Source organism: Schistocerca piceifrons, chromosome 4 (assembly GCF_021461385.2).
Source record: "Schistocerca piceifrons isolate TAMUIC-IGC-003096 chromosome 4, iqSchPice1.1, whole genome shotgun sequence".
Lineage (NCBI taxonomy): Eukaryota > Metazoa > Arthropoda > Insecta > Orthoptera > Acrididae > Schistocerca > Schistocerca piceifrons.
The window spans coordinates 543,361,094-543,386,380 of record NC_060141.1 but is presented as its reverse complement, the minus strand read 5'-3'; the positions used below and the strand labels follow the sequence as shown (position 1 = coordinate 543,386,380).

The following is a 25,287-nucleotide window of genomic DNA, read 5'->3' as shown; positions in this document are numbered from 1 at the left end:
TGTCAAGCTCCTCAGTTGTAGTACTCTTTAAATCGCCGTAACATGAGTATTCGCCTACAGTGTCTACTTAGATGTTTAGCTTATTCTTTATAGTGAAATGATCGGAGATTTCTTACCTAAGAATTGACGCTCAGGGCATCATATGCCAAATTTTTATTCTAGTAATCTTTAGAAGCGTCATTCCATGTGACTTCTCTTTGTTTCATCATGCTTCCTTTGGTGTCAACAAGTATTATTGCACATAAAATGCGTTAAAGCATTACTTCAACACGGTACGCAACGAAACATACATGGGCCTTAGCTGCCTGTCGTCTGCTAAACAGTGCAAGAGATTGCCGCCGAAGCCGGGAAGCAATGCATTTTTGCGCACGGCCTCCATTTCGCAAATTAGGCATGCACAAATGTGCATGCGTAGTTGCGCTGCTGGAAACGTAGGCGCATGCGCAAAAGCTTGACCGAAAAAGTCTGTGCTTTAGCCTTGATTGTACCACGTCTAACTAATACAGTCTAATACAGTCTTGACATCCACTGCTGAAGAAATTGCTACCGTCTGACAGCTGGAACGATACTAGCATCCCTACGGGTGAGAAAGCCAGCCGTAAGATTGACGTTTGCTTTTAATTGTTTTTCTACATAGTTACAGAAATAGTTATATTTTTGTGTTCCAAGTATTACTACATTATCGAGATACATGAATGATCGTGAAATAAATGTAGAAATATTCGAATTTTACTGATCCAGTGCTGTAAGGTACAACTTATTCCTGAAGAAATACTTCCAAATATATGTCTAACTTCAGCTCATTCCGCTGAAATCAAGAGAACATAAACACACATTTCATGCACGAGAAGCCTATATTTCTGTTGTCTGTTCTTATTTTGATAGGGGTTTCCTTAACATGTAATCATTTCGTCTAGAGTCTAATTATTCTCACAATATTACACATCACTCGACTCTGTGATATACGAATCTTCTTGTAAACGTAATTACTTTTGTCTCAAAACCGGATGCGTTGAAAATTCTTGCTGTTTGTGCATCAGATGTAGCAACAATTGCGGAATTTGTATTCTGTGTTGGCAAACAGTTCTGTTGCTTTGAAGTTTTATTATGACGTTTGTGCGGTTTTCCCTTCAGCTACACTTGTGGTGGCTAATTTGATACGTTAAGTAATGTAGGTATTGCATTCCATACAAGTTTTCTACGTTCCACATTCTCTAATTTTACTGGAAATGAAGAAGAAAACTTCACGTTGTTGGGTAGATATACGACGTCTTTCTGCAAAAGGTCAGGTCTTCTGCTGTTTAGTGGCATTTTTTCTTCTTAAAAGAAAACGCCATTCTTCAGTAAATTTATATAGACTAAAAGACAATTTTAAATAAGCTGTCCTGTAATGTACCGTTTCATACTTTCATAGTGTCCTTAGGAAACTAAATGAAGACAAATGTGCTGTCTTGTTTTAGTTATTGCCGATTTTTATATCACTACAAACTCTGCCTATTGCAAAAGCTATGTTGCAAATTAGTAAATTCGACACCATTCGCACCGCCCGATTTCGTTTTCAGAAATGTAGCTTTCGTCCGGTTGGAGTGCTGCTGTCGCAGTGTATAACAAAAATTAGCAGGAGTGCCGTGACTGTCGACTGTTATTGTACTGCGAGGCTAGCGGCCTTGAAATAGGGACGGCGTTACTCACAATCCAGGGCCACTCCCCGAGGTCGGCGTTGTGTCCGCCGACGATGCGCTCCTGGTCCTGGTAGCCGTTTTTGATGCCACATGTGCCGTCGGCTCCGCCGCCCGGCGGTTGCGGGGCCGGGGTCGTTGCGGGCGTGGGCGCCGCGGTCGGCGGGCGCGTGGCCGGCGGCTGCGTGGGCGGCTGCCAAGGAGGGCGGGTGGGCCTCGTGGGCTGCGTGGGCGGCTGCCAGGGCGGCCGCGTCGGCTGCGTGGGCGGCGTGACGGGCTGCGTGGTGCCCGGGCCCGGCTCCAGGCCGGGCCAGCCGGGCGACGGCGGGTGCGTCGGCAGCGGCGGGATCGTATTGTTGGGCGAGTGGGTCGGCAGCGGCGGCGGCCAGTTGGGCGGCACGGGACCCGGCGCCGGGCTCGGCTCTTCCGGCGCCACCACCGGCTCCGTGGGCGGCGTCGGCCGCGGCGGCTGCGTCGGCCGCGGCGTCACCGGGTTCGTGCAGCACACGCCGAACATCTGCGTGAATCGGACACGTTAAGCTTATATAGAAGGGCTGTACAAGGAAACGAACATGAGATGGAAGGCATGATATTGACAGAAGAATTTGGCAGAATACTGAAGCACCACTAGAAATCCTTGGATAACACAACAGATTCTCAATTTAACTGACGAAAGGAGAAAATATGAAAAAAAGGGCAGCAAATGGAGCAGGCGAAAGGGAATACAGATTTCAAGGAAATGAGATTAATAGAAATTGCCAAATGACAAAGCAATAATGGTAAAAAAAAGCATTTGTGAGAAAGGTAAATATTTTTACTTCCATACATATGCACACAGAGGTGACGAAAGTCATGGGATAGCAATATGCACGTATACAGATGGCGGTAGTATCGCGTATACGAGGTATAAACGGCGGTGCGTTGGGCGGAGCTGTCATTTGCACTCAGGTTATTTATGTAAATAAGTTTCTGACATGATTATGGCCGCACGACAGGACGTGGAGTGGTTGTTGTTGCTAGACACATAGGACACTCCATTACGGAAGTCGTTAGGGCATTCACTATTCCGACACCCACAGTGTCAAGAGTGTGCTGAGAATACCAGATTTCAGGCATTGCCTCTCACCACGGACAACGCAGTGGCCGACCGCCTTCACTTAAAGACCGAGAGGAGCTACGTTGGCCGGCCGGAGTGGCCGTGCGGTTCTAGGCGCTACCGTCTGGAACCGAGTGGCCGCTACGGTCGCAGGTTCGAATCCTGCCTCGGGCATGGATGTGTGTGACGTCCTTAGGTTAGTTAGGTTTAATTAGTTCTAAGTTCTAGGCAACTGATAACCTCAGAAGTTAAGTCGCATAGTGCTCAGAGCCAGCCAGCTACGTTGCGTAGAGTTGTCAGTGCTGAAATGACCGCAGAAATCAATGTGGTACGTACGACGAACGTATCCGTTTGGACAGTGGGGCGAAATTTGCTATTAAGGGGCTGTGGCAACAGACGAGCGACTTGAGTGCCTTTCCTAACAGAACGATAACGCCTGCAGCGCCTCTTCTGGGCTCGTGATCGTGTCAGTTGGACCCTAGACGCCTGGGAAACTGTGACCTGGTCAGACGAGTCCCAGTTTCAGTAGGTAAGAGCTGATGGTAGGGTTCGAGTGTGGCACAGACCCCACGAAGCCATGGAGACGTGTTGTCTACGAGGTACTATGCAAGCTAGTGGTGCTTCTACAATGGCGTGGGCTGTGTTTACGCGGAATGGACTGGGTCCTCTGGTCCAACTGAACTGATCATTGATGGTAATGGTTATATTCGGCTACTTGGAGACCATTTGCAGCCGTTAATGGACTTAATGTTCCTAAATAGCGATCGATTTTTATGGATGACAATGCACTGTATCACCGGGCCACAATTATTCGCGATTGGTTTGAAGAAGATTCTGGACAGTTCGAGTGAATGATTTGGCCGCCAAGACCACCGACATGAATCCCATCGAACATTTATGGGACATAATCGAGAGATCTGTTCGTGCACAAAAACCTGCACCGACAACACTTTCGCAATTACGGACTGCTGTAAAGGCAGCATGGCTCAATATTTCTGCAGGGGACATTCAATGAATCTTTGAGTCCATACGGTGTCGAGTTGCTGCACTACGCCAGACAAAAGGAGGTCCGCCGCGATATTAGGAGGTTTTCCACGACTTTTGTCACTTCAGTCTATATCTTCTAAAGTCTCTCAAAATGTTTTAAATGGCTCTGAGCACTATGGAACTTAACATCTGAGGTCATCATTGCCCTAGACTTAGAACTAACTAAACCTAACTGACCTAAGGACATTACACACAACTATGCCCGAGGCAGGATTCGAACCTGCAGCGCGGTTCCGGACTGAAGTGCCTAGAACCGATCGGCCACAGCGGCCGGCTCTAAAGTCTCTCCATCTCGATTTTCTGCCTGTATGTGAAGGATAGTCTCAGAAAGAACTGTAGAAATTTTCATGCGGTTTTCACTGATAGACAGACTGATCCAAGAGGAAGATTTGCGTAAATAACTTATTACCGCTGCGCCAGACAAGTCGTCCAGCCGTTGATACTTACCCGTGCGGAGCTGGGGTGGGTCGCTAACCTAATATAAATTTATAAGTGTAACGAGGTCTCTTCTTAAAAGTATTTATCTGGAGTACGGACTAGTACAGTTGTGAGACGTGGACGATGAACAGTACATGTAGAATGAGAATATTAGTTTTGGGAATGTGGCATTACAGAACAATTTGGAAGATAAGATGGGTAGACCAGAGAGCTGTTGACGAGTTCGAAGACAGAATTAGGGAGAACAGAACTTAATGGCACAGCTGAAGTAAGGAAAGGGATCAGCTGATAAGACACATCCTAAAGCTTCATTGGGTAGTCGGTTTGGTAATGGACGGAAGTGTGTGTGTGTGTGTGTGTGTGTGTGTGTGTGTGTGTGTTGTATAAGAAGACATGTGGCTAGGACCGTATCAATCAGTCCTTCAGTTTTCATAAGGTACATTCAAAACAAAACAAAACGAACCGAAGCCTATAAAATGGAAACCGCTGAATAGATCGTAACGCCATTGCCTACTGAAGAATGTATGATCCCTGTAAGAGCACTGAGGACCCAACCTCTTCGCTAGAGGGAAACGGACGGACTCCCATGCGACGATAGAGCCAGAACGTGCATACGTCGACCGTCCACTATACACAGTAGTGTTGAAACTGTAGCAATTGAGGCTTCGAAAGAAGAGCAAAGCGGCGGAATGCATTTCCTTAGAGAGGAAGGACTGCGGGGAACAGAAATTCACAGAAGAATGGCACGAGTGTACGGAGAGCGCTGCATGTCCGTTGCAATTTCTGTGCTCAATCCCATCTCTGGGGCTGCCACCGTAACGCGTCGGTTTTCAATAATAAGAAAATATACCAGTGGGACAACGCTGTCTGTAGTGCGGTGTGGCGTTCCAGGTCGTGCGATATAGACAACGACATCACTTTTTCCTTGAATCGCTTATGTCACGCCTTGACTTTTGCTTCGGGCGTGCAGTGTTCTTCGTACACTTGTGTCATTTTTGATGAAATTTCGTTCCTCGCTCTCTTTTGACGGTAAGAAAACTTACTAAACCCCTTTGCTGTTCTTTTGAAGCCGCCGATTCACCGTTTTCAGCACGACAAAGAGCGTCGCGTGCACATGCTCGCTGTACCGTCGCGTGGGTGTGTGCCCACGTCCCCCTAGCACGAGTTCGGAGCCTCTGGGCTCGTATAGGGAGCACACCTTCTTCCGTGGGCAATGATATTGGAATCCATTGGGTCGTTTCCAATTCACAGCCCCCAGCTCGTTTCGTTTTGAGCGCACCCTATACTTCGATTTCATATAGCACTGACTTCACGTAGCCTGATAGTAAACAATCTATACAGCTACATCTACACTCTGCAAGCCACCTTGCGGTGTTTGGCGGACGGTACTTCGTGTTTTAGTGGCACTTCACCCCTTTCCTATTCCAGTCGCGAATGGTTCGCGGGAAGAACGATTGTCGGTAAGCCTACGTATGGGCTCGAATATCTCTAATTTTATCTTCATGGTTTTTCGCGAGATATAAGTAGGACGAAGCAAAATATTTGTTGACTCTTCAAGGAACGTACGCTCTCGAACTTTAACAGTAATCCACACCGTGATGCAGAACAGAGTGCTGCAACGCTCAATGTTTGACCGGTCACGGCTCGGCTGTTGACGGGAGGGCCGAGCCGCTCGTGTCCGGCCCCACACGGCTCGGTCACGTACTCGCCCCATGTCTGTTGTCCGGATTCCGGACACGCGGATAACCGAGCATGACCGGTCACCGCTGATGTCTCACCTCGCCTCGCCCCGTCCCTGCTCCCTGCACTGTACTGTACAAATCCATCGCCCCCCCCCCTCTCTCTCTCTCTCTCTCTCTCTCTCTCTCTCTCTCTCTCTCTCTCTCTCTCACACACACACACACACACACACACACACACACACACACACACACACACTGTATTTATCTCTGTCTCTCTCTCTTTTAATACAAAAGTAATGTTCCCGAGAACGGGTACATGACACAGATAAATTCATAAAGCACTTTGAAAGTAAAATAATATTCCAATACAATCACGGATAGAAGACGAGTCTCATTTCCAAACACAAGATATATTTTTCCTTTCATTAATAGGAGACATTAAATAAGTGCTGTCCCCGTAATCTAGAAGACAACCATCTTCATAAAAAAGCATACAAAGAACATTAAACATTTGCAGACGTAACTTGTCATACTTTTCACGTCAAAAATGGTTCAAATGGCTCTGAGCACTATGGGACTTAACATCTGAGGTCATCAGTCCCCCAGAACTTAGAACTACTTAAACGTAACTAACCTAAGGACATAACACACATCCTTGCCCTAGGCAGGATTCGAACCTACGACCGTAGCAGTCGCGTGGTTCCAGACTGAAGCTTTTCACTTGTGTGCGGCAGAAACAAAATTATAGCTGTTGTTGATCAGCAGTAAATCACTAACGCCTTCCGGATTTAATTGACTGCGGCGATTTGTTAGTAACATGCCGGCTTTACTAAAGCATCTTTCACTAGATGCGCTTGTTGCTGGGATACATAAAATACGTCTTGCTACTGCAGCCAGGCCTGACAGATCTGTTTCACGTCTGCTCCACCACTTTAAGATGTTATCATCATCTCCGGGGTGCAGTAAAATGTGGAGATCTACTTCATCTGCTGCGGATGATCTGTTGCTCCTCCATTCCTTTAAACGATCTCTCTTTCTGGGTGGTGTTGACACAGTACTTGAACGATGTATGATAATAAACAAAAGAGACAAGTTATACAGAACTGATGTGGAAATCATCGAAACGTTCCCGTAAAAACGAGGTGTTTTACGTTAGTGAAATATTACACGAATTATAACATTCCCGTTTCTCTCTAATACACTATCCACTAACTATGCAAAAACGATTACGTTAATGATTGCATGTTGTACCTGCATAAGTAGCACACAGTTGTCGCACATTGTTAAGAATTTCCTGCTTTTAATTTATTTCAAGCATATTAAGATCACGGAAAGATGGCCAAAGAAACGTTGCAATTTTATGTCTGGAAGTGATCACAATCTTCTCACAAACGAAAGTCAAGGCTCGAATTTTAACCCTTTGTAACTCCTGTTAAAAATACATATCTGTTAGTACACATCAATTACGCTAGTTAATTATGAATCTATCACGTATCTTAATGAAACAGTGCTTTTAACTGCAGTAATTACTCACCTGTCAGTCAGTGTCATTGACACTGCAAATTTGTTGCTGTTTGTGAAACCAAAGAAGAAATAACTGGATTTTCGGTTCTTTTTCGCCTTCTAATTCATCTGTGGCCTCTTTAAATGGTCTCAGAAAATGCTCAGTTTTTTCCTGCAAGCTCATTATCATATCCTTGCAATCTGTAAGCGGAGTCCTTTTCCGGCAGCAAAGCAGCAACTTCGTTATACTGAGTGTGTAAGAATTCTAGCATAGTGTACAAGTTGTTCCAGCGTGTGCATACCTCTTGTTTCAACGATGATTTCAAAGACGAGCAAAGGCCACTTTTCTTAATATACCTTACAATGCATTATGCAGTATTTATTATTGACGCGATGTTCGGGGCATGATTTAACTAGAAGTTATCTTCATCGAAAGTATGGCTAAGTGCTGTGTTTATACAATGAGCAGCACAAGACATCCTTTCGTTATTTTCCAAAGCCTTTATTACATTGGCACCCTGGTCGAGGCAAATACAAAACTGTGCAAGATGTCCGGCGAAATGTCCCAATCAACCATCCTGTCTACAATTTCTTTCATAATATTTACTCCCGTCTTCTTAACGTCCGGATATTTTATTGTAAATAAAACATTGTTCACAAGAGACCAATCTGTGTTAATGTAATGTGTTGTAAGCGTCAAATATTGTACCTGATTATGCGAATCAGTCCACATATCATCTGTCGCAGCGCATGTTTTATTAATAACTTCCGCAATAACAGAAGGCATTATGCTGTTTCGTATTGCATCAGCTTGTTCTTTGACATGTCTGCTTATAGTAGAGAGATGTAGAATGACATCTGCCACGTTAACTTCCCCATAATGAGCACCTAGATGTATTAATTCTTGGCCTAGTTCTCTGAAATCTTCACCGTAAACAGCATTAAAAGGTCTCATATCTTTAGCACACACTGCAACACACTTTGCTGTAATACTGTTTTTTATTACTGCCGGTATCCCTAAAGGAGCTGTACCTTTGTGAGGTTTCTTGCAACTGTGTTTCTTTAAATGAGTGGTTCCCTACTGGAAACACAGTAATGTGGAGCAATTTGTGCACGATACGTACCCAGTAGACGCACTGTTTTCGTCTACAGCCGACAGAAATGTACTCCATACTTGGCTTTGTAGACCTTCCCGTTTCTTCAATGTGTAAACATTTGTTTCAATCTTACGTCTTACTACACTGGCTTCCTCTCGCTGCATGATTACAGAGAGAGACAAGCCATAAATGAGAAGTCCGTAGTGGCTGCAGTCTCACACGGATAATGACACATGTAATGTGTTTGTTATGTCCTACGTATTCGGTCAGGGTATCTATGCTCGGTCAGATGCACTAATGCACTAGTGCGGGCAGCCTATCCAGTTAGGGTGTGCTCGCTCCACCTCGTATTTTGTGCTCGCTTACTCGGTCATGCAGGACTCTAATGCAGAACGCCTCTTTTCCAGCGTCAGTCATTTGAGTTCGTTGATCATCTCCGTGGCGGTTTGATGCTTACTAAATGTATTTTAACGAAATGCCCTGATTTGCTTTGGATGTTTTCCATTTCCTCTATCAATCCTATATGGTACGAATCCCATACTGATGATCAATATTCAGGTATTGGTCGAACGAGTATTTTTTAAGCTGACGGTTCTTACAAAGAATCTCAAACTAGCATCTGCGATTGTTTTTCTGTTGTCGTTCCACTTTAAATCGCTCTGTAGGCATAGTCCGAAGTATTTTGTGGAAGGAACTGCTTCCAGGGCTTGTTCTGCAATCATGTAATCCTACAATAATAATTGGTCTTTCTTCTTTATGTACGCAGTTTGTTACACTTTCTTATGATGAGAGTCAACTGCCGCTCCCTACACCAAGCGTCGATCCTCTGGAGGTCTTTCTGCATTTCGCTACAATTTTCTAGCGTTGCGACTTCTTTGTATGCAACAGTATCATCCACGTAAAGCCTCATCGAACTTCCTATGTTGTCTACTGTGTAATTTATATACATTGTGAAAAGTAATGGTCCCATAACATTCCCTTGGAGTATGCCCGAAGTTACTTTTATGTGTACGCTCGAAGTTACTTTTATGTCTGAAGACTTATCTCCGTTGAGAATGACATGCTGTGTTCTGTTTGTTAGAAACCCTTCAGCCAATCACACAGTTGGTCTGCTATTCCGTACGCCCATACGCTCATATTTTGTTCATTAGGCGGCAGTGCTGAACTGTATCGAACGCCTTACGGAAGTCAAGGAATGTGGAATCTACCCGGGTGCCGGTATCTACTGCTTTCTGGGTCTCGTGGACCAACAAAAAGCGCTGGGTTTCACACGATCGTTGTTTCTGGAACCCATGCTGATTCCTCGAGAGGAGATTTTCGGTCTCCAGAAATATCATAATACGCGAACATAAAACATGTTCCAAAATTCTGCAACAGCCCGACGTCAGAGATATAGGTCTATAGCTTTGTGCGTCTATTCGACGACTCTTCTTGCAAACGAGAATGACCAGCGTTTATTTTTTCCAATCATCATGAACATTTCGCTCCTCCAGAGACTTATTGCTGCTAGACGATGGGCGAGTTCCTTCGCGTAATGTATGGAGAATCGTACTGGATGTCGTCAAGTCAAGCAGGCTTTCCTTTGTTGAGCGATTTCAGTTGTTTTACTATCCCACGGTCACTTACTATCAGTCATTTTGTCGTTCGTACGACGGTTTAAAGAAGTTACTACTTCGCGAACTTCCTCTGTGAAACAGTTTTGGACCGGTCGGGGTGGCCGAGCAGTCTGGAACCACGCGACCGCTACGGTCGCAGGTTCGAATCCTGCCTCGGGCATGGGTGTGTGTGATGTCCTTAGGTTGGTTAGGTTTAAGTAGTTCTAAGTTCTAGGGGACTGATGACCTCAGAAGTTAAGTCGCATAGTGCTCAGAGCCAAACAGTTTTGGAAAAAGATGTTTCGTATTTCGGGCTTATCTGTGCAGTCCTCCATTTCAGCGCCCTTATAGTCATAAAGATCTGCGGAGACGACTTCGATGGGTTTACTGATTTAACGTAAGACAAAAACTTCTTAGGATTTTCTTTCACGTATGTATACAGAACATTATTTCCGAAGTCGTTGATCGCTTCAGGCCTAGGTCTCCTTACGCAAATTTTTGCTTCTTTCAGGTTTTATTTGTGTTTGTACTTTGGCTACGTTTAAATTTGCAGTGAAGCTCTCTCTGCTTTCGTAGCAGGTTTCTAAAGCGACTGGTGAACCAAGGCAGCTCTTTCTCATCCTTCACAACTTTTCTGGCACATACCTGTCTAAAACGTATTGTAGAATGCTCTTTAACCTTTCCGTTGATGCTCATATTTTCAGTGCCGGAGATGAAATTTTCGTGTTGACTCCTCAGGTGATCCGAAATCTATTTCTTCTCGCACCTACGAAGCAGAAAGATCTTCCTCTTTTTATTTGTGTTGTTGTTAACAGCCGTATTCAGTGATGCTATTACGGTCTTACCATCGCCGATTCTCTGTTCTACGCAATCTCACTAGATGTGAGATTCGGTGATCGCACTGGCTGTGGATCGGAATGGCCCCTGCATACACAACGATGAGTACATTATATGATGAAACGTATCCGGATATGTATTAGTGAACATTATTGTTAGACGTATCCACCCTTCATCCTTACGGGAGCTTGAACTCTGCAGGGGACTCTTCCAATGAGGTGTCTGATTGTCTGTGGAGAAATGCCATCCCATTCATCCTCAGGAGCCGAGACCAAAGAAAGTATTGATGTTGGACAGTGGTGACTAGAGCGAAATCGTCTTTGTAACTCAAGCAAAAGGTGTTCCATTGTGTTCAAGTCGAGACTCGGCAGGACAGTAGCTTTCAGGAACGTTATTGTACGCAAACCATTGCCTCACAGGTGTTGCTTTATGCGTTGTCGCGCTGGTATGAACAGTCATCGTCTCCGAAATGTTCCTCTACTGTACGCAGTACACAATTTTGTAAAATGTGTTCATATACTTTCGCATTTAGCGTTTTCTCAAGCGCGTTTCTGTACTTCATTATTGGCATTACACATGAGGACGTAACGTTTTCCAGTCACTCACCAAACCCAAACCCTTCCATCGGATTGCCAAAGGGTATAGCGTGATTCATCACTCCAGATCACTCGTTTCCAGGTATCCACTGTCCGGCGGTAAGGCTCCTTACACATCGCAAAGATCGCTTAGCATTGACTACAGAAATGTGTTGCTTGTGAAAGACGTTGGACCATCATATTTTTTATATCTTTAATGCAAATTTAAAGACCCTATACCTAATACTTTAAAACAGGTCGTACATATTACGGTTTTCGTTTATCACCTTTTTTGTAATTTTTTGTTTTGTTTTTATCTGTAACATGTGACATGGAGTAACATTTTTTTAAAAGAATCAATAATTTGAGGTTGAAATATAAATAAAATTTTGTTGTTTGAAGAAGAATGTAAGAAGATGGTAGGATAGAGGAGAGATTTGTTTGTGCCGTGAATACCTCGAAATGGCTTCTTCAAGCTGCCAGTCACAACAAAATAGTTTATAGTTAACAGCAGAGAAATGATATTGCTAATCCTATTCATCAACAGCAGGTATTCAGCCATGTGAAACATTGGGTGCTTTCGTGGCTAGATTGCCAGCACATTACACTACATTTTGTCTAGTATTCGCTATCGTTAACTATTATTTGACGGACATGTACAATTTGTCAGAGCATTTTGCCATGATATGCTTCATTCATAATTCTAGGTGTCTTATTTACTGTTACATGTCATCTTCCTCCTCTTCCTGTTCCTCTTCAGTGACACTGTAGTCGCTATCACTGTGGGTGTCGCTGTCCACCCTCTGGAGATTGTTGTTACGTTGCTTGTGGTGCAGATAGGCATGTCTGTTATGTCGTGTCGCAGATACTCTTCATGTTTTATTTTTGAAATACTGCGTGTTAATGCATTTAATTGTACCCATTGTTCTTGGTCTCTAATGGCTGTGTGTATTGTGTGTCTCTGTATAGTCTAAGTGTAGTGTATGTATATTGTTCGCATATTGCCCGCAGAAGAAAACAGTGTGTTCTGGGGAACGTTCATGTGCATGTTGGTGTATGTTTGAGACACACACGGTTTAAATGCATGGGGTAAGGTCCTTGTCCAGTTAAAAAATGTACTATACCGCTGTTGGGATCAATATGTTTCATTCTCAACTGCTCTCTTACATCAGGGAGGAAGTCGTAAAGTCTACGTTTCTTATCACTTATATCCTGCTCACCGTGCCTTGTATCCAAACGCCAAATTTTACGGTGACTTGGCGTCTGTATCTGTGTACCAGTTATTGTGTGTACCTTATCTATTCTCCCCATCTTTAACCAGTACCTTGCGCCTCTGTATCTGGTCGTGATATCTATCGGTGAAAGAATATCAATGATAAGATTCGCTGATGACATTGCTATCCTCATTGAAGTGAAGAAGAATTACAGGATTTGCTGATTGTAATGAATAGTCTAATGAGTACAAAATATGGATTAAGAGTAAACCGAAGAAAGACGAAAGTAATGGGAAGTAGCAGAAATGAGAAGTGAGAAACTAAACTTCAGAAATGGTGATCACGGAATAGATGAAGTTGAGGAAGTCTGCTAGCTAGGCAGCAAAATAACACATGACGGACGGAGCAAGGAGGACATCAAAATCAGACTAGCACTGGCAGAAAGGACATTCCTGGCGAAGAGAAGGCTACTAGTATCAAACATAGACCTTAATTTGAGAAAGAAATTTCAGAGAATGTACGTCTGGAGCACAGCATTGTATGGTAAATGAAACATAGACTGTGGGAAAACCAGAAAAGAAGAAAATCGAAGCATTTGATATGTGAGCTACAGAAGGATTTGGAAAATTAGGTGGACTGATAGAGCAAGGAATGAGAGGTTCTCCGCGGGAAAGAAGGGACAGGATGGTAGGACATTAGTTAAGATATAATTGAATAGCTTCCATGGTACTAGAGGGAGCTGTAGAGGGTAAAAATTGTAGAAGAGGACAGAGGTTGGAATACATTCAGCAAATAACTCAGGACGTAGGTTGCAAGTGCTACTCGAGATGAAGAGGTTGGAACAGGAGAGGAATTCGTAGCGGGCTGACGATTAAAACAAAAGAGTCTATCGGGGATATTCCGAGCTCCACAAACAGTGCATCCACTGCGTTTGTCTCGAGGGTTCCTGGCAGCACTCCTCCGCCCTCATCTGACTGATACTTTGTTGATGACCAGGTTCAGTATGTGCGCCCACGTGCTAGTTGTGAAGCTGAGTGTTGATTCGAAGGACGTACAGTGGTATGTCCATACGGCTAGTGTAGGTAGTCTGTAATGTTTTGAATTTACCCTCACCAGTTTATGTAGTATTTTTTTGATTTGTGTGAGCCTTAGGTGTTCGTGGAAATTCAATTTCTCATCTATTTGTACCCCAAGATATCATGTTACATATGCTAGTTTGATGTTTGTGTCCCCTATTTTAACTGAAATATTCCTTTAGAGTGGCCCTTACCGTAATGTGTATTTTTTTCGGCTATCTTGATTTTGTTATTGTGACACCATTTTGTAATTGGTTGTAGTATTCCACTGACTTTTTCTTCTAGTTTGGCTCTGTTGTTTGCAGTGACTACTACTAATAGATCACCTGCGGACGCGACAGATCCATTTAACCTGTCATCCCCATCTGGAAGTTATAGGAGCGGTTCGATCGTTACGTACTCCAAGATGGGACCGCGGAACGACCCTGCAGACAGCCTTTGGTAATCTTACTTTCCGGATGTCCATCTGCCATTCGACTACTTGGTCTTTACAGTAGTATAGAAAACTACTGGACAGTGACTGCGGCATCTCCAGATGCCTTAACCTTTGAAACATTGCGGGTTACCTGAGGTTGTCGAATGCCCCGGCGGTGTCAATCATTACTGCCATGGAGTATTTCTGTGTTGTGGTGCAGGGCGTGGTTGATGACACCACCTAGGGATTTGCTGGTTCTGAAGCCAACTGGTGTTGGCTCATGCCCTTGAGAGCTCTGTGTGATTGCAAATGCTTACACGATAGCTTCTCCTCAATCTTTTCTAGGGTGTTTATTAGTCTATATGTCTATAAGTCATTGGATCTGGAGGACTCTGTCTGCTGATTTATGAATAATAACTGCTTTGTACGTTTTCCATACTGTATGTACCCTGCCCAGCCGTAAGGTATTATTCAGTAGCGTTTTTAAGAACGGGATGATCTATGGTGCTAGTTTTTTCGGTGTTTCCTAGTGGATACCATCTGGACCAGGTGCCTTCTTGTTTTTGAGCTCTGAGATTGCTAGCGCAATCTCTCATTGCGCAAAAGAACATGGTGACAGTGGCAGTGTTGTATGATGAGTGTAGGTCTTCTCTTAGAGTTTTGTGATGTTGTATGTCTTTATCGATGACGTCGTCAGGGAGCAGTTTATACAGCAAAAACTCCGCTGTATTCCTTCATCCCCGCTTCATCGTGCCGACATCCTGCTTTAGTGTTCCCAGTACTAGTGAGGTTTTTCTCGTCTGTGTCAGTATTTTGTGTGATTCCTCCCATATATTTTACTCTGTGTTGTTACAAATCATTCCCAGAGTTGTTTGCGCGTGTTGTATCGGGTATACCACAGTACGCCATTTTTAACTCCCTATGCACAGACGTGCTAGCTGGATTCCTGGCAGCACTCTGGAACTCACGAATGATTCCTTCCGCTCATTTCGTGCGATTTTTTACAACGAGCCTCCGCAATATTTGACGATCTCTGTCCGTCTATACATAAGGTCTGCGTGGTCTTGGTTTACTTTTTACTTCAAAGTAACATCAACAACAGTTCACTTGGGCAACTTTAGAAGGATGAAATGTCCCCAATGGATTTGTTACTCAGGTGACATGCAATGACTAGTCCATAATCGAAGTCACTGTCCTGGCCGAGTAATTGTGCTGTTACTCTTTTCGCTACTGACAACACGATACACCCTACCTCCTTTTATACTTTTACGTTAATAGCTGTCCAGATACTTTTGATCAGTAGTGTCTATGATCTTTGCTTTCTTGTGGAAGACTGTGTGTGTGATACTCCCTTAACTAAAGGAAACAGACAGGTAACGATGATCCTCACCTGACGGCCGTTCTCTGTGAAGTAGCTGCACGTGTCGTACATGCCGAGCACCCAGGTCTCCCAATTGGTGAGCTCGGGCAGCTTGAAGTAGGGGTAGCACTGGCGGAAGCTGGTGCAGCGGCCGAGCACGCCCTTGCTGGTGAAGCACGGACCCACCGGCAGGATGCCCGGCCAGCCGAACTGCCGCCGTTCGCGTCGCGACCCCTGCTCCGGGCCCACGGGCACTGTCGACAGGTAACACACAGTCCGTCAGCACCACGTGATACTACAGTCTCAGCGTGTGCAGCGCCGCCGGCGTAGTCCAGGAGTTGCGTCGAGTGGCACAGGGTAGGAACATGGACTACGCTAGCGTGGAGGAGGCGCATATCAGTTGGGAGATGAGAGTGAGAAAAGGAAGTGGAACTTGGTGGAAGGGAGGGGGGCGGAGAGGAAAGATGAGGAGGAAGGCTACGAGGGAGGAAGAGAAGCAGAGGAGGAGGAGGAGGAGGAGGAGGAGGAGGTGGAGGTGGAGGTGGAGGGAGTGGTGGTGATTGTGGCAGGGTCGGGGTCAGGGGGGTGAGTCGTTGTGATTATTATTATGATAAGAATATAAAATATTTTAATATAATGATAATTTGTTTACATCATTGACTACATCGCATAGCTTCCCAGAAATACCCATTCAGAGAATGAACATATCATTTCCGGGCCGCGCCCATCGGCTACTGCTGGTCATTGTTACGAACGGGAGCGCGGACCTTACGGTTTCCTTGTCACTTGTGTTATTCTCCACGGCTGGAGATAAAAGGCGGCAATCCCCTTATCCGACTGTAGTGAGGCGGCCTGGCCCAACTTGGCAGTTTTCAAAGTTGGGTGTTTCCTAGTACCCTTTGGGAAACAAACTTCTGAGTGTCAGTTGGTGGCAGGACTTTACAGCAATGCTGTAAGCGTTGATAGGAAATGGCCAACTGAAGTGCCTAAGAAAGCGTGCTGAAAGCAGTGTCTCCGAATTATTCACGTGAAAAGTCTATATCAATGTACGAGGGGGTGCTGAAAAGTAATGCCTCCGAAGTTTTATGTTAAAACTTTTAAAGCTTTCAAATGAAACAAAATTTATTAATTCTACATCTTTATTCTCCGTGCCTACATCTTTCTCCTTCATATCTACATATTTATTTCTCAGCGTAGTCACAGTTGCGACGAGCACATTTCTCCCAAGGAGAGACCAGTTTGTTGATACCATCACCGTAGAATGTTTGACTCTTTCGGCGGAGCCACAACCTCACCTCTGCTTGCACCGCTTCGTCACTATCAAAGTGAAGCTCACGAAGGTATTCGTTGAGTTTTGGAAACAGATGAAAATCAGATGGACGTAGATCGGGACTGTATGGAGGATGATCGATGACAGTGAACTCAAGGCGTCGGATAGCTGTAGATGTAGCAGCGCTTGTGTGTGGTCTGGCATTGTCAAGATGAAGGAGAGGATGCTCCATGTGTGGACGAACTCCTCGAATTCTGAACTTTATTGCAGCACGCTCTTTCTCAGGTACCGGCATAGTTACATTACACACCGCCATGTTAAACGCTACAATTCGGAGCCCTCTAGCATCAGCAAAACGGGAAGTCTACCGAGTAATACGCATGGCACTAATACCTCAATAGATATTGAGAACAGAATAAAAAATCCGGAGGCATTATTCTTCCGCCTGCCTTCGTACTTCCTGCTCTGGGGACTGACTGGCCTGAAAACCCACATGCTAAAATATTTTCTTGAAGCGGTTGGGAGTTGGCAAAGTCGTGAATATTGCCAGATTGTTGGTGATCACTGTGGAGGATACGAAGATGCCACGTACTCGTGCGAGACAGTGTTATCCCCACCTGACAGAGTTTGAAAGTGGCCTCGTTGTGGTTCCTCGTTTGACCGTCTGATCGAATCGTACAGCATCCAGACTTTTGGGGTATTCGGATGTTACAGTTGCCCGGTGTTAGACTCCACAGGGACATGAGGGGCGGCAACTCGTCGTCAAAGTTCGGGTCGACAACGTCTGACTGCTACACGGGACCATATAGGTATTGTACATCAAGCATATCATAATCGCTTTACATCTGCGTCTGCCATCCGAAAAAAATGTAGTAGAATTCTTGCAGCATTCTGAGTTATCCCACACCACTGGTCGGAGACTAGCAGCAGTCGTAGGCTGCAGTTAAACAAGAACAAAAACGGCTGCATTTGGAGTCGTGCCGTGACCGAGAAGCATGGACTATTAATGAATGGCGTCGCATTGTGTTCAGCAATGAATCGCGGTTATGCACTACTCCTAATGATCACGTTGGCTAATATGGCGACAACCAGGGGAGAGATCCCATTCTTCCAGTTTTTTGGAGAGGCACAGAGGTATTACTCTTGCCATCATGGTGTGAGTAGCAATCGGGTAAGACTTCAGGTCATGGCTGGTAGTGATTGAGAGGACTGTAGTGGTACGGTACAGCTGTACGTCACGGGAACTCTGAGTCCTCAAGCGTTACATCTCATGATGCCATTTTTCAACAGGCTTGTACACTTCCACGCTTGGAACATGTCTCTATGAACTGTCTGTGAGACGTTGGGGTACTCCTGTGGTCAGCAAGATCCTCAGATAAGTCTCCGATAGAACATGTGTGGAACCTGTTCCGAAGTCAATTCTCTCCCGTGCCGATTCCAGGATATTAAGGAAGAGTTACAACAGTTGTGAGCCAGCTTGCCTCAGGAAAGGATATAACGGATTTATGAAACCCTGACGAGCAGAATCAGAGCAGAAATTCGGGCCAGAGGGCATACAGCGTTGTGTTGAAAAATGGGCTCATACTGCCAAGTTCTTTGTAAGTTTGACACCATGTTGTAATCATCTAACTAATGTCGCATACCCTCTCAACCTATGAAGTTTCGACTCATTTTCTTCTCCTCTTCTGGATGCCTCACTTTTTTTCAGGCAGTGTAATAACTTACAACTTCCAAAAAAAATACTGCATCTATCTTTACATAATGTGTGCCTTCGTAAAGACAACGCTGTTCGACTGTGTTCCATGTATTATGTCCTGTCGTAGAGTTCATGTCTATCGGCATTGTGGTTTTCACGAAATTATTCACTCGCTTCAGATCGTTGCATTTGTGACGTACGATTCAGGCGCGTGCGTTCTCGTTAACTCAGCCACCACCTTACACGCGTGATCTTATGTATCATGAGCTGTTATCTGCTTATGGGCTACCAGAGATTCACACTTACCAATACTCGCAGGTCACAGTTACCAAGCTAAAAGAGATTTACGGTGTTGTCATGGGACGATACTGCAAATACGACTTTGTTGTTTTGGAAATGTGTTGTACGTTCCTGTGAGGCCAAACTGCTGAGGTCATCGGTCCCTAGGCTTACACACTTCTTAATCTAACTTAAACTAACTTCCGCTAAGGACAATACACACGCCTATGCCCGAGGGAGGTCTCGAACCTCTGAAGGGGGCAGCCGCGCGACCCGTGGCAAGACGCCTAAGACCACGCGGCTACCCCGCGCGGCTGACTTTCTTGTCAGAGAATTCTGATTTATTCACTTGTTCATCTGTTTCTAAATGAAATTATGACCAGGTTTCCAAAAACTACAGAATATCTGGAAAGTCAGTATCTAAAGTGATAGTAGAAACTTCATAATGTTTTGACAGTTAAATAACAAGCAATTTACTACGAAGAGGATGACGTATCACATTCACTTGAAGTAAGGCAGGCCAACGCACATGAATGCGCAGCACGGTGCCGCTGTTGCGTAGCACTGCAGGCGGTGTCTTCCGATGGAGGCCTACTATTTACAAGTCTATTTTGGACGTCGAGGCTGAATATAACATGAACGTCAGTTCGTCCGTTTTGGTTGATGTGTTGAAAGGACAGACTGTGGTTCGAGGAGGTCGTTTTGATTTTTCATTTTCAGTTACTGACAATCCTGTTGGTCAGTGTTGGATGACTGTTGCAATAATACGTATTGATACAACTACGAAGTCTACGGCAACGTCTTTAGAACAGGTACCTCCTCGTGATGTTTCGGGTTATTGGACGTCCATGATTACTATGTCTCAAGTTCGTGGTGTTGGAGAAACATCGACTAATTTTTTTCTTGATAAGCCATTGTGTGTATGGACGAGGAAGTCTTGTAAACTTGGTCATGATGATAACATTTGTCTCTTTTTTCGTGGTCGTGGTGTTGATATGAAGTGTAAATTTGTTTGCGATATGACTGTATATAATAGTATGTAATAATTTCTCCCGGCACAAAATTTAACTTTGTTACATTAACCTCCGAATCCCTGGGTATACAGGTCACCCCACATAACTGTGGCATCTGCATGCGATAAGAAAGTAGTTTGGTTCCGAAAACTCTATCTCTTGAAAATATTGAAAATCACTTGAATGGTATATTCTAAAAATTACAATGGTTACTCGCCAGTTTTTAAACGGTAACTGCCTATTTATTTGCGCCAAAATAGCAGATCTGTGAAAAAATAGCGATGTGACGCATTTAAAGTTGTTACAGTAAATTGCAGAGTAAAAGCATACTCAACAAAAGTAGTTTTCAAGCTGCTTCAACTGCTCCTCGCTATGAACCTGAGAGCGTTTGTGTGAACCATTTTTTTAGCATATCAAAATTAAGGTTGTTCTGAGAGAAGCTTTCTCAGAATCTGTAGGTCCTAAACAACGTTGTAATTCATACTTGTTGCTCGAATCCATAACTTCGGACACTACTTAGCCTAATATAGTACACCTAATATTTTCTTCATCTCATATAACTTCTGAATGAGGCAGCAGAGTTTTGATCGATTCTTTTTTATATTTCAGGACATTTCTTCACAGCTTTATTGGAAAACTAACAAAACGTAATTTGTCTGATTTTTAATTAACATGGAAAATACGTATATATCCCCACTAGGAAGGTACTACATAGTAAAAGAATGTCAGTAGAGAAGAATGGTTATTAAGAGTTAAACATTTTAATTTTCAATGAGGCAGTGAAACAAAATTTCGAAGTGTTGGAGATTTGTATCAAATTTCTGTCGCAACATTTACGCCTAAGCAACGTCGTATTACATGTTGATAATCATTACATAGCATTTTTAAAAAGGCTGAATTTTGTCTTTTAGGTTCGTAAAAAGCTAACTCGCAAATCAACAGCAACTGCAGCAAATACAAATATTTCCCCCAAAAAAGTAGTACTATGTGACCCACTCTATCCCATCGGAACTAACACGTCTAGGTCGCTGAGAAAAGGTGCAAAGGAAGTGTAAATTAGTTGCTGTGGATTGAAGTATTTCGTTTCGTGGACATTGTGTGCAAAGTATGCTACCCATTAAGTGACAGTGACAAATATATATACAACATATCTACTACACACACTATGTGATCAAAAGTATCCGGACACCCCCAAAACCATACGTTTTTCATATTAGGTGCATTGTGCTACCACCAACTGCCAGCTAATCCATATCAGCGACCTCAGTAGTCATTAAACATCGTGAGAGAGCAGAATGGGGCGCTCCGCGGAACTCAGGTGATTGGGTGTCACTTGTGTCATACGTCTGTACACGAGATTTTCACACTCCTAAACATCCCTAGGTCCACTGTTTCAGATGCGATAGTGAAGTGGAAACGTGAAGGGACACGTACAGTACAAAAGCGTACGTGCCGACCTCTTCTATTGACTGACAGAGACCGCCGACAGTTGAAGAGGATCGTAATGTGTAACAGGCAGATATCTATCCAGACCATCACACAGGAATTCCAAACTGCATCAGGATCCACCGCAGGCACTATGACAGTTAGGTGGGAGGTGAGAAAACTTGGATTTCATGGTCGAGCGGCTGCTCATTAGCTACATATCACGCCGGTAAATGCCAAACCATGCCTCGCTTGGTGTAAGGAACGTAAACATTGGACGACTGAACAATGGAAAAAAGTTGTGTAGAATGACGAATCACGTACACAATGTGGCGATCCGATGGCAGGATGTGTGTGAGGCGAATGCCCGGTGAACGTCATCTTTCAGCGTGTGTAGTGCCAACAGTAAAATTCGGAGGCTGTGGTGTTATGGTGTGGTCGTGTTTTTCATGGAGGCTTGGATCCCTTGTTTTGTGTGGCACTATCACACCACAGGCGTGCATTGATATTTTGAGCACCTTCTTGCTTTCCACTGTTGAAGAGCAATCCGGGGACGGCGATTGCCTCTTTCAACTCGATCGACCACCTGTTCATAATGCACGGCATGTGGTGGAGTGGTTACACGACAATAACACTCCTGTAATGAACTGGCTTGCACATTGCACCTGAATCCTACAGAACATCTTTGGAATGCTTTGGAACGCCGACTTCGTGCCAGGCGTCAGCGACCGACATCGATACCTATCCTCAGTGCAGCACTCCGTGAAGAATGGGCTTCCATTCTCCAAGACGTCTTCCAGCACTTGATTGAATGTGTGCCTGCTAGAGTGGAAGCTGTCATTAAGGCTAAGGATGGGCCAACACCGTACTAAATTGCAGCATTGCCATGGAGGGCGCCACGAACTTGTAAGTAATTTTCAGCCAGGTTTCCGGATACTTTTGATCCTATAGTGTATAACTTTTTTCCTCCTGATTCATTGGCATGAATGTTTACCACACCATACCTCATGGTGGACTTATAAATAAATAATAAACTGAGCGATTTTATTCATGACTGTTCACGAAGAGTACATTTTGACATATATTTCATTGTTATGCTGAAAAAAAAAATTGTAACTTAAATGGTTGAACCGACAGTGTGTAAGGATTCCATGAACAAGGTCCATGACTTTTCGGGGGTTGTATTATTGACAAACATCGGAATCGTACAAATAACGGAGAAACTTTAGGAGTCCGTGCTGTAATTAAATTGTGGATGTCGGAGGTTTTCCCCTCATCGGAGTAAAATATGTAGTGCCCTGCGGTCCAACAGGCAAAAGAGTACAATGGTACAAAGGCGAAAGTTTTTCGGAGCACACTGTGATATCGCGATAATGCAAATTGGGCTTGTGTTGACGTTACGCGATCGGAAGTGGACCGGTGAATATCGTGACTGGACCTTGGAACAATAGACGTGGTTGTCTCGGTCAGAAGGATCACGCTTTTGCTCTTACATAATACTGTTAGTCTTGCTTGGATACGCCGTCTTCCAGGAGAACCACTGCTCGATACATTGACCAGAAAGCTTACATTTGTTACAGAATTCACCGTGAAAACTATGATCTGGAAGAATATTATTGATTAACCATTACATCCCTTCATTGCTGATATCTTACACGAATAGTGTTACTGTTGGTTATGCAATATGATAAATTTCAATTAATGACGTATCCGTAAATTATTCGAATATTAACTCTATCGATCACATGAGGGATGAAATCGAGCAACAGCTCACTGTCCACTACCTAAAGCCACGGCTCTGTCTACTGGCCCTGACGCGCCATTCAGTACTGATCCTCCAGTGACATCCTCTGCCTTGCGGCGCCATTGGGATGCAGTATGGAGGGGAGAGAGGTCAGCACACGAATCTCCTGACCGTTGTCAGTTTCCCTGACCTTGGAGCTACTACTTCTCACTCAAGTAGCTCCGTAATTGGCGTCACGAGACTGAGTGCACCACTAACAATACCGGGAATCGAACTCGAATCCTTCGGATAGCAGTCAGATAAGATGACTAAGTCCCTCTTCATAATTTACAACGTACTACAGTGACGTAGCGAATGTCAAGAACAACGATTTGATTTAATGCAATTGCGGTACTTCAGGCCGAGAAACGACCTCAAATTGCCCTACAAAAGCCACCTAAGCTACAGCGCATGCCCGCTGCATGAGTTTTGGAATATCCTCTCACTCTCTTACGCCACCGGCTTAGTCCATCAGATTTTTGCTATTTTTTATTTCTTTAACATTAGTAATTTAAACTTTCATGTGAGGGCAATGAAAGAAAAAAAACTTTTGTGAACAACTTTGAAACATAGAAATGTCTTGATCGCACAATTCTATATTAAGCGTTACACTTTTCAAAATTTCGTCATCGGACTGAAACTGTGGAATAAAGTATACAAAGAAATCAATGATACAAATATGTATATTCTAACATTAATGATCCATACACAAACGTAGACTGAATATAATGAAGATCTCATCTAATATAGGCATATTTGACAGTGCCGTTGTCTGTTTGAAGGGGAACCAGTGGCGATTAAGCTATCTAAGAAGTAAACGAAAGCTGGTAGGTGCCGCTAGGAATGACCATAGGAATGAAGTCAAAGAGTAGCTTTACAAAGAACTATACATCGTAATGAACTACATGTAATTTCATTGTGAACAACTTGACAAAGATACATTTATACTACTTTTGTAGAGGAGAAATTCATATATATCGACAGTAAGTAAAATCCATTCGGGCGGAGACCATAATGGTTCTTTGGACAAAATCACACATCTGTTACTCCTCACACCATTTCCCTTCGTCCAACAGCTCGGAACAGATCACCGTCCGAACCTCCTGAATTAAGTCTTTCGTGGTTTCCATAAATATTTTAGGTAAAAAGATTTCGCAAACCACAAACTTATCAAATTCAGCTCGCACTTGTCGATCAGATGCCTAGAAGGCAGTAGATGACCGAGATCAGGTTCGTGTTCCATGATTTCGGAAAGCGTCCGGTAAAAATCAGCTCTGTACCAGTGAATGAATTTCTAACTTACGTAATATCGAAACGCGTTCCTTAATGAATTAAAGACTTCCAAACCTATAGATCTGAACTCTTGAGAAAATTTCAGATGTGACCATAGTTAAGGGAAAGTTATGGAGCCGTTATTGTTCACAATATAAGGGGCGATCAAAAAGTTTCCGTTCGAAGGTCGCACAATCCAGAATCGAATGCCAATCATGCAAAACCGCCCTGAGTAATGAGGCAATCATCCTACCGACGCACCAGGTTGAAGATATATGTTTTGTAAAGCACTATATCCTGCTGCGTGAAGCAGTCCGTAACTGGCTGTTGCTCATCATCGTCCGATGGGATTCGTCGACACTTCAAGGCCTTTTTTAAGGGACCGAATGCGTGATAATCACATAGTGAGAGATCAGGACACAGCACAGTGCTCGAGGATCTCTCACTTGGCGTAACATTTGCCTAACGACATTTGTTATGTGGAGACGTGTGTTATCGTGAAGCAACACGGGAACATTCCACAACGATGGTTTTCGACAGACATCATGCCCCACACACATTCTTCATTCTCCGATGGGTTTCTACCGGTGTTTCTCCTTCGGCATCTAAGAAAAGAGTAACAGCATATTAGTCCTGTTTGAACGTATTTGGTGATAAAGCCACTATAGTTCACTTTTCCGCATTTACCACATGTACGTCGCAAAGACACGGATACCATAGTTATCCCTTGTCTACATGCCGGTGCTTATATACCCACACTGAAGTCGCACTTCGTTACATATACGTTGCAGTAACGGCCTCAAACAGAAACTTTCTGATTGCTCCTTGTACATAAAAGAGCTGGTGGATGATGTCGGAAGCTCCTTGAGGGTGATCGAGTCCGATGCTGTGAAATGCAGGGAAACCACAATTTCATAAAACATTACCGAAACGCA

General features: G+C 44.0%; 1 protein-coding gene across 1 annotated transcript in view; it reads right to left on the bottom strand.

Annotated features, from left to right (window-relative positions):
• The window catches only part of LOC124796419 (proclotting enzyme-like), a 173,002-nt gene that overhangs the window by 60,299 nt on the left and 87,416 nt on the right, over positions 1 to 25,287 (bottom strand). The window contains exons 2-3 of the mRNA XM_047260600.1: positions 15,645 to 15,868; positions 1,693 to 2,196 (exon numbers count right to left, since the gene is read on the bottom strand). Coding sequence (XP_047116556.1) covers positions 1,693 to 2,196; positions 15,645 to 15,868 — 728 coding nt within the window. The remainder of the gene's footprint in view (positions 1 to 1,692; positions 2,197 to 15,644; positions 15,869 to 25,287) is intronic.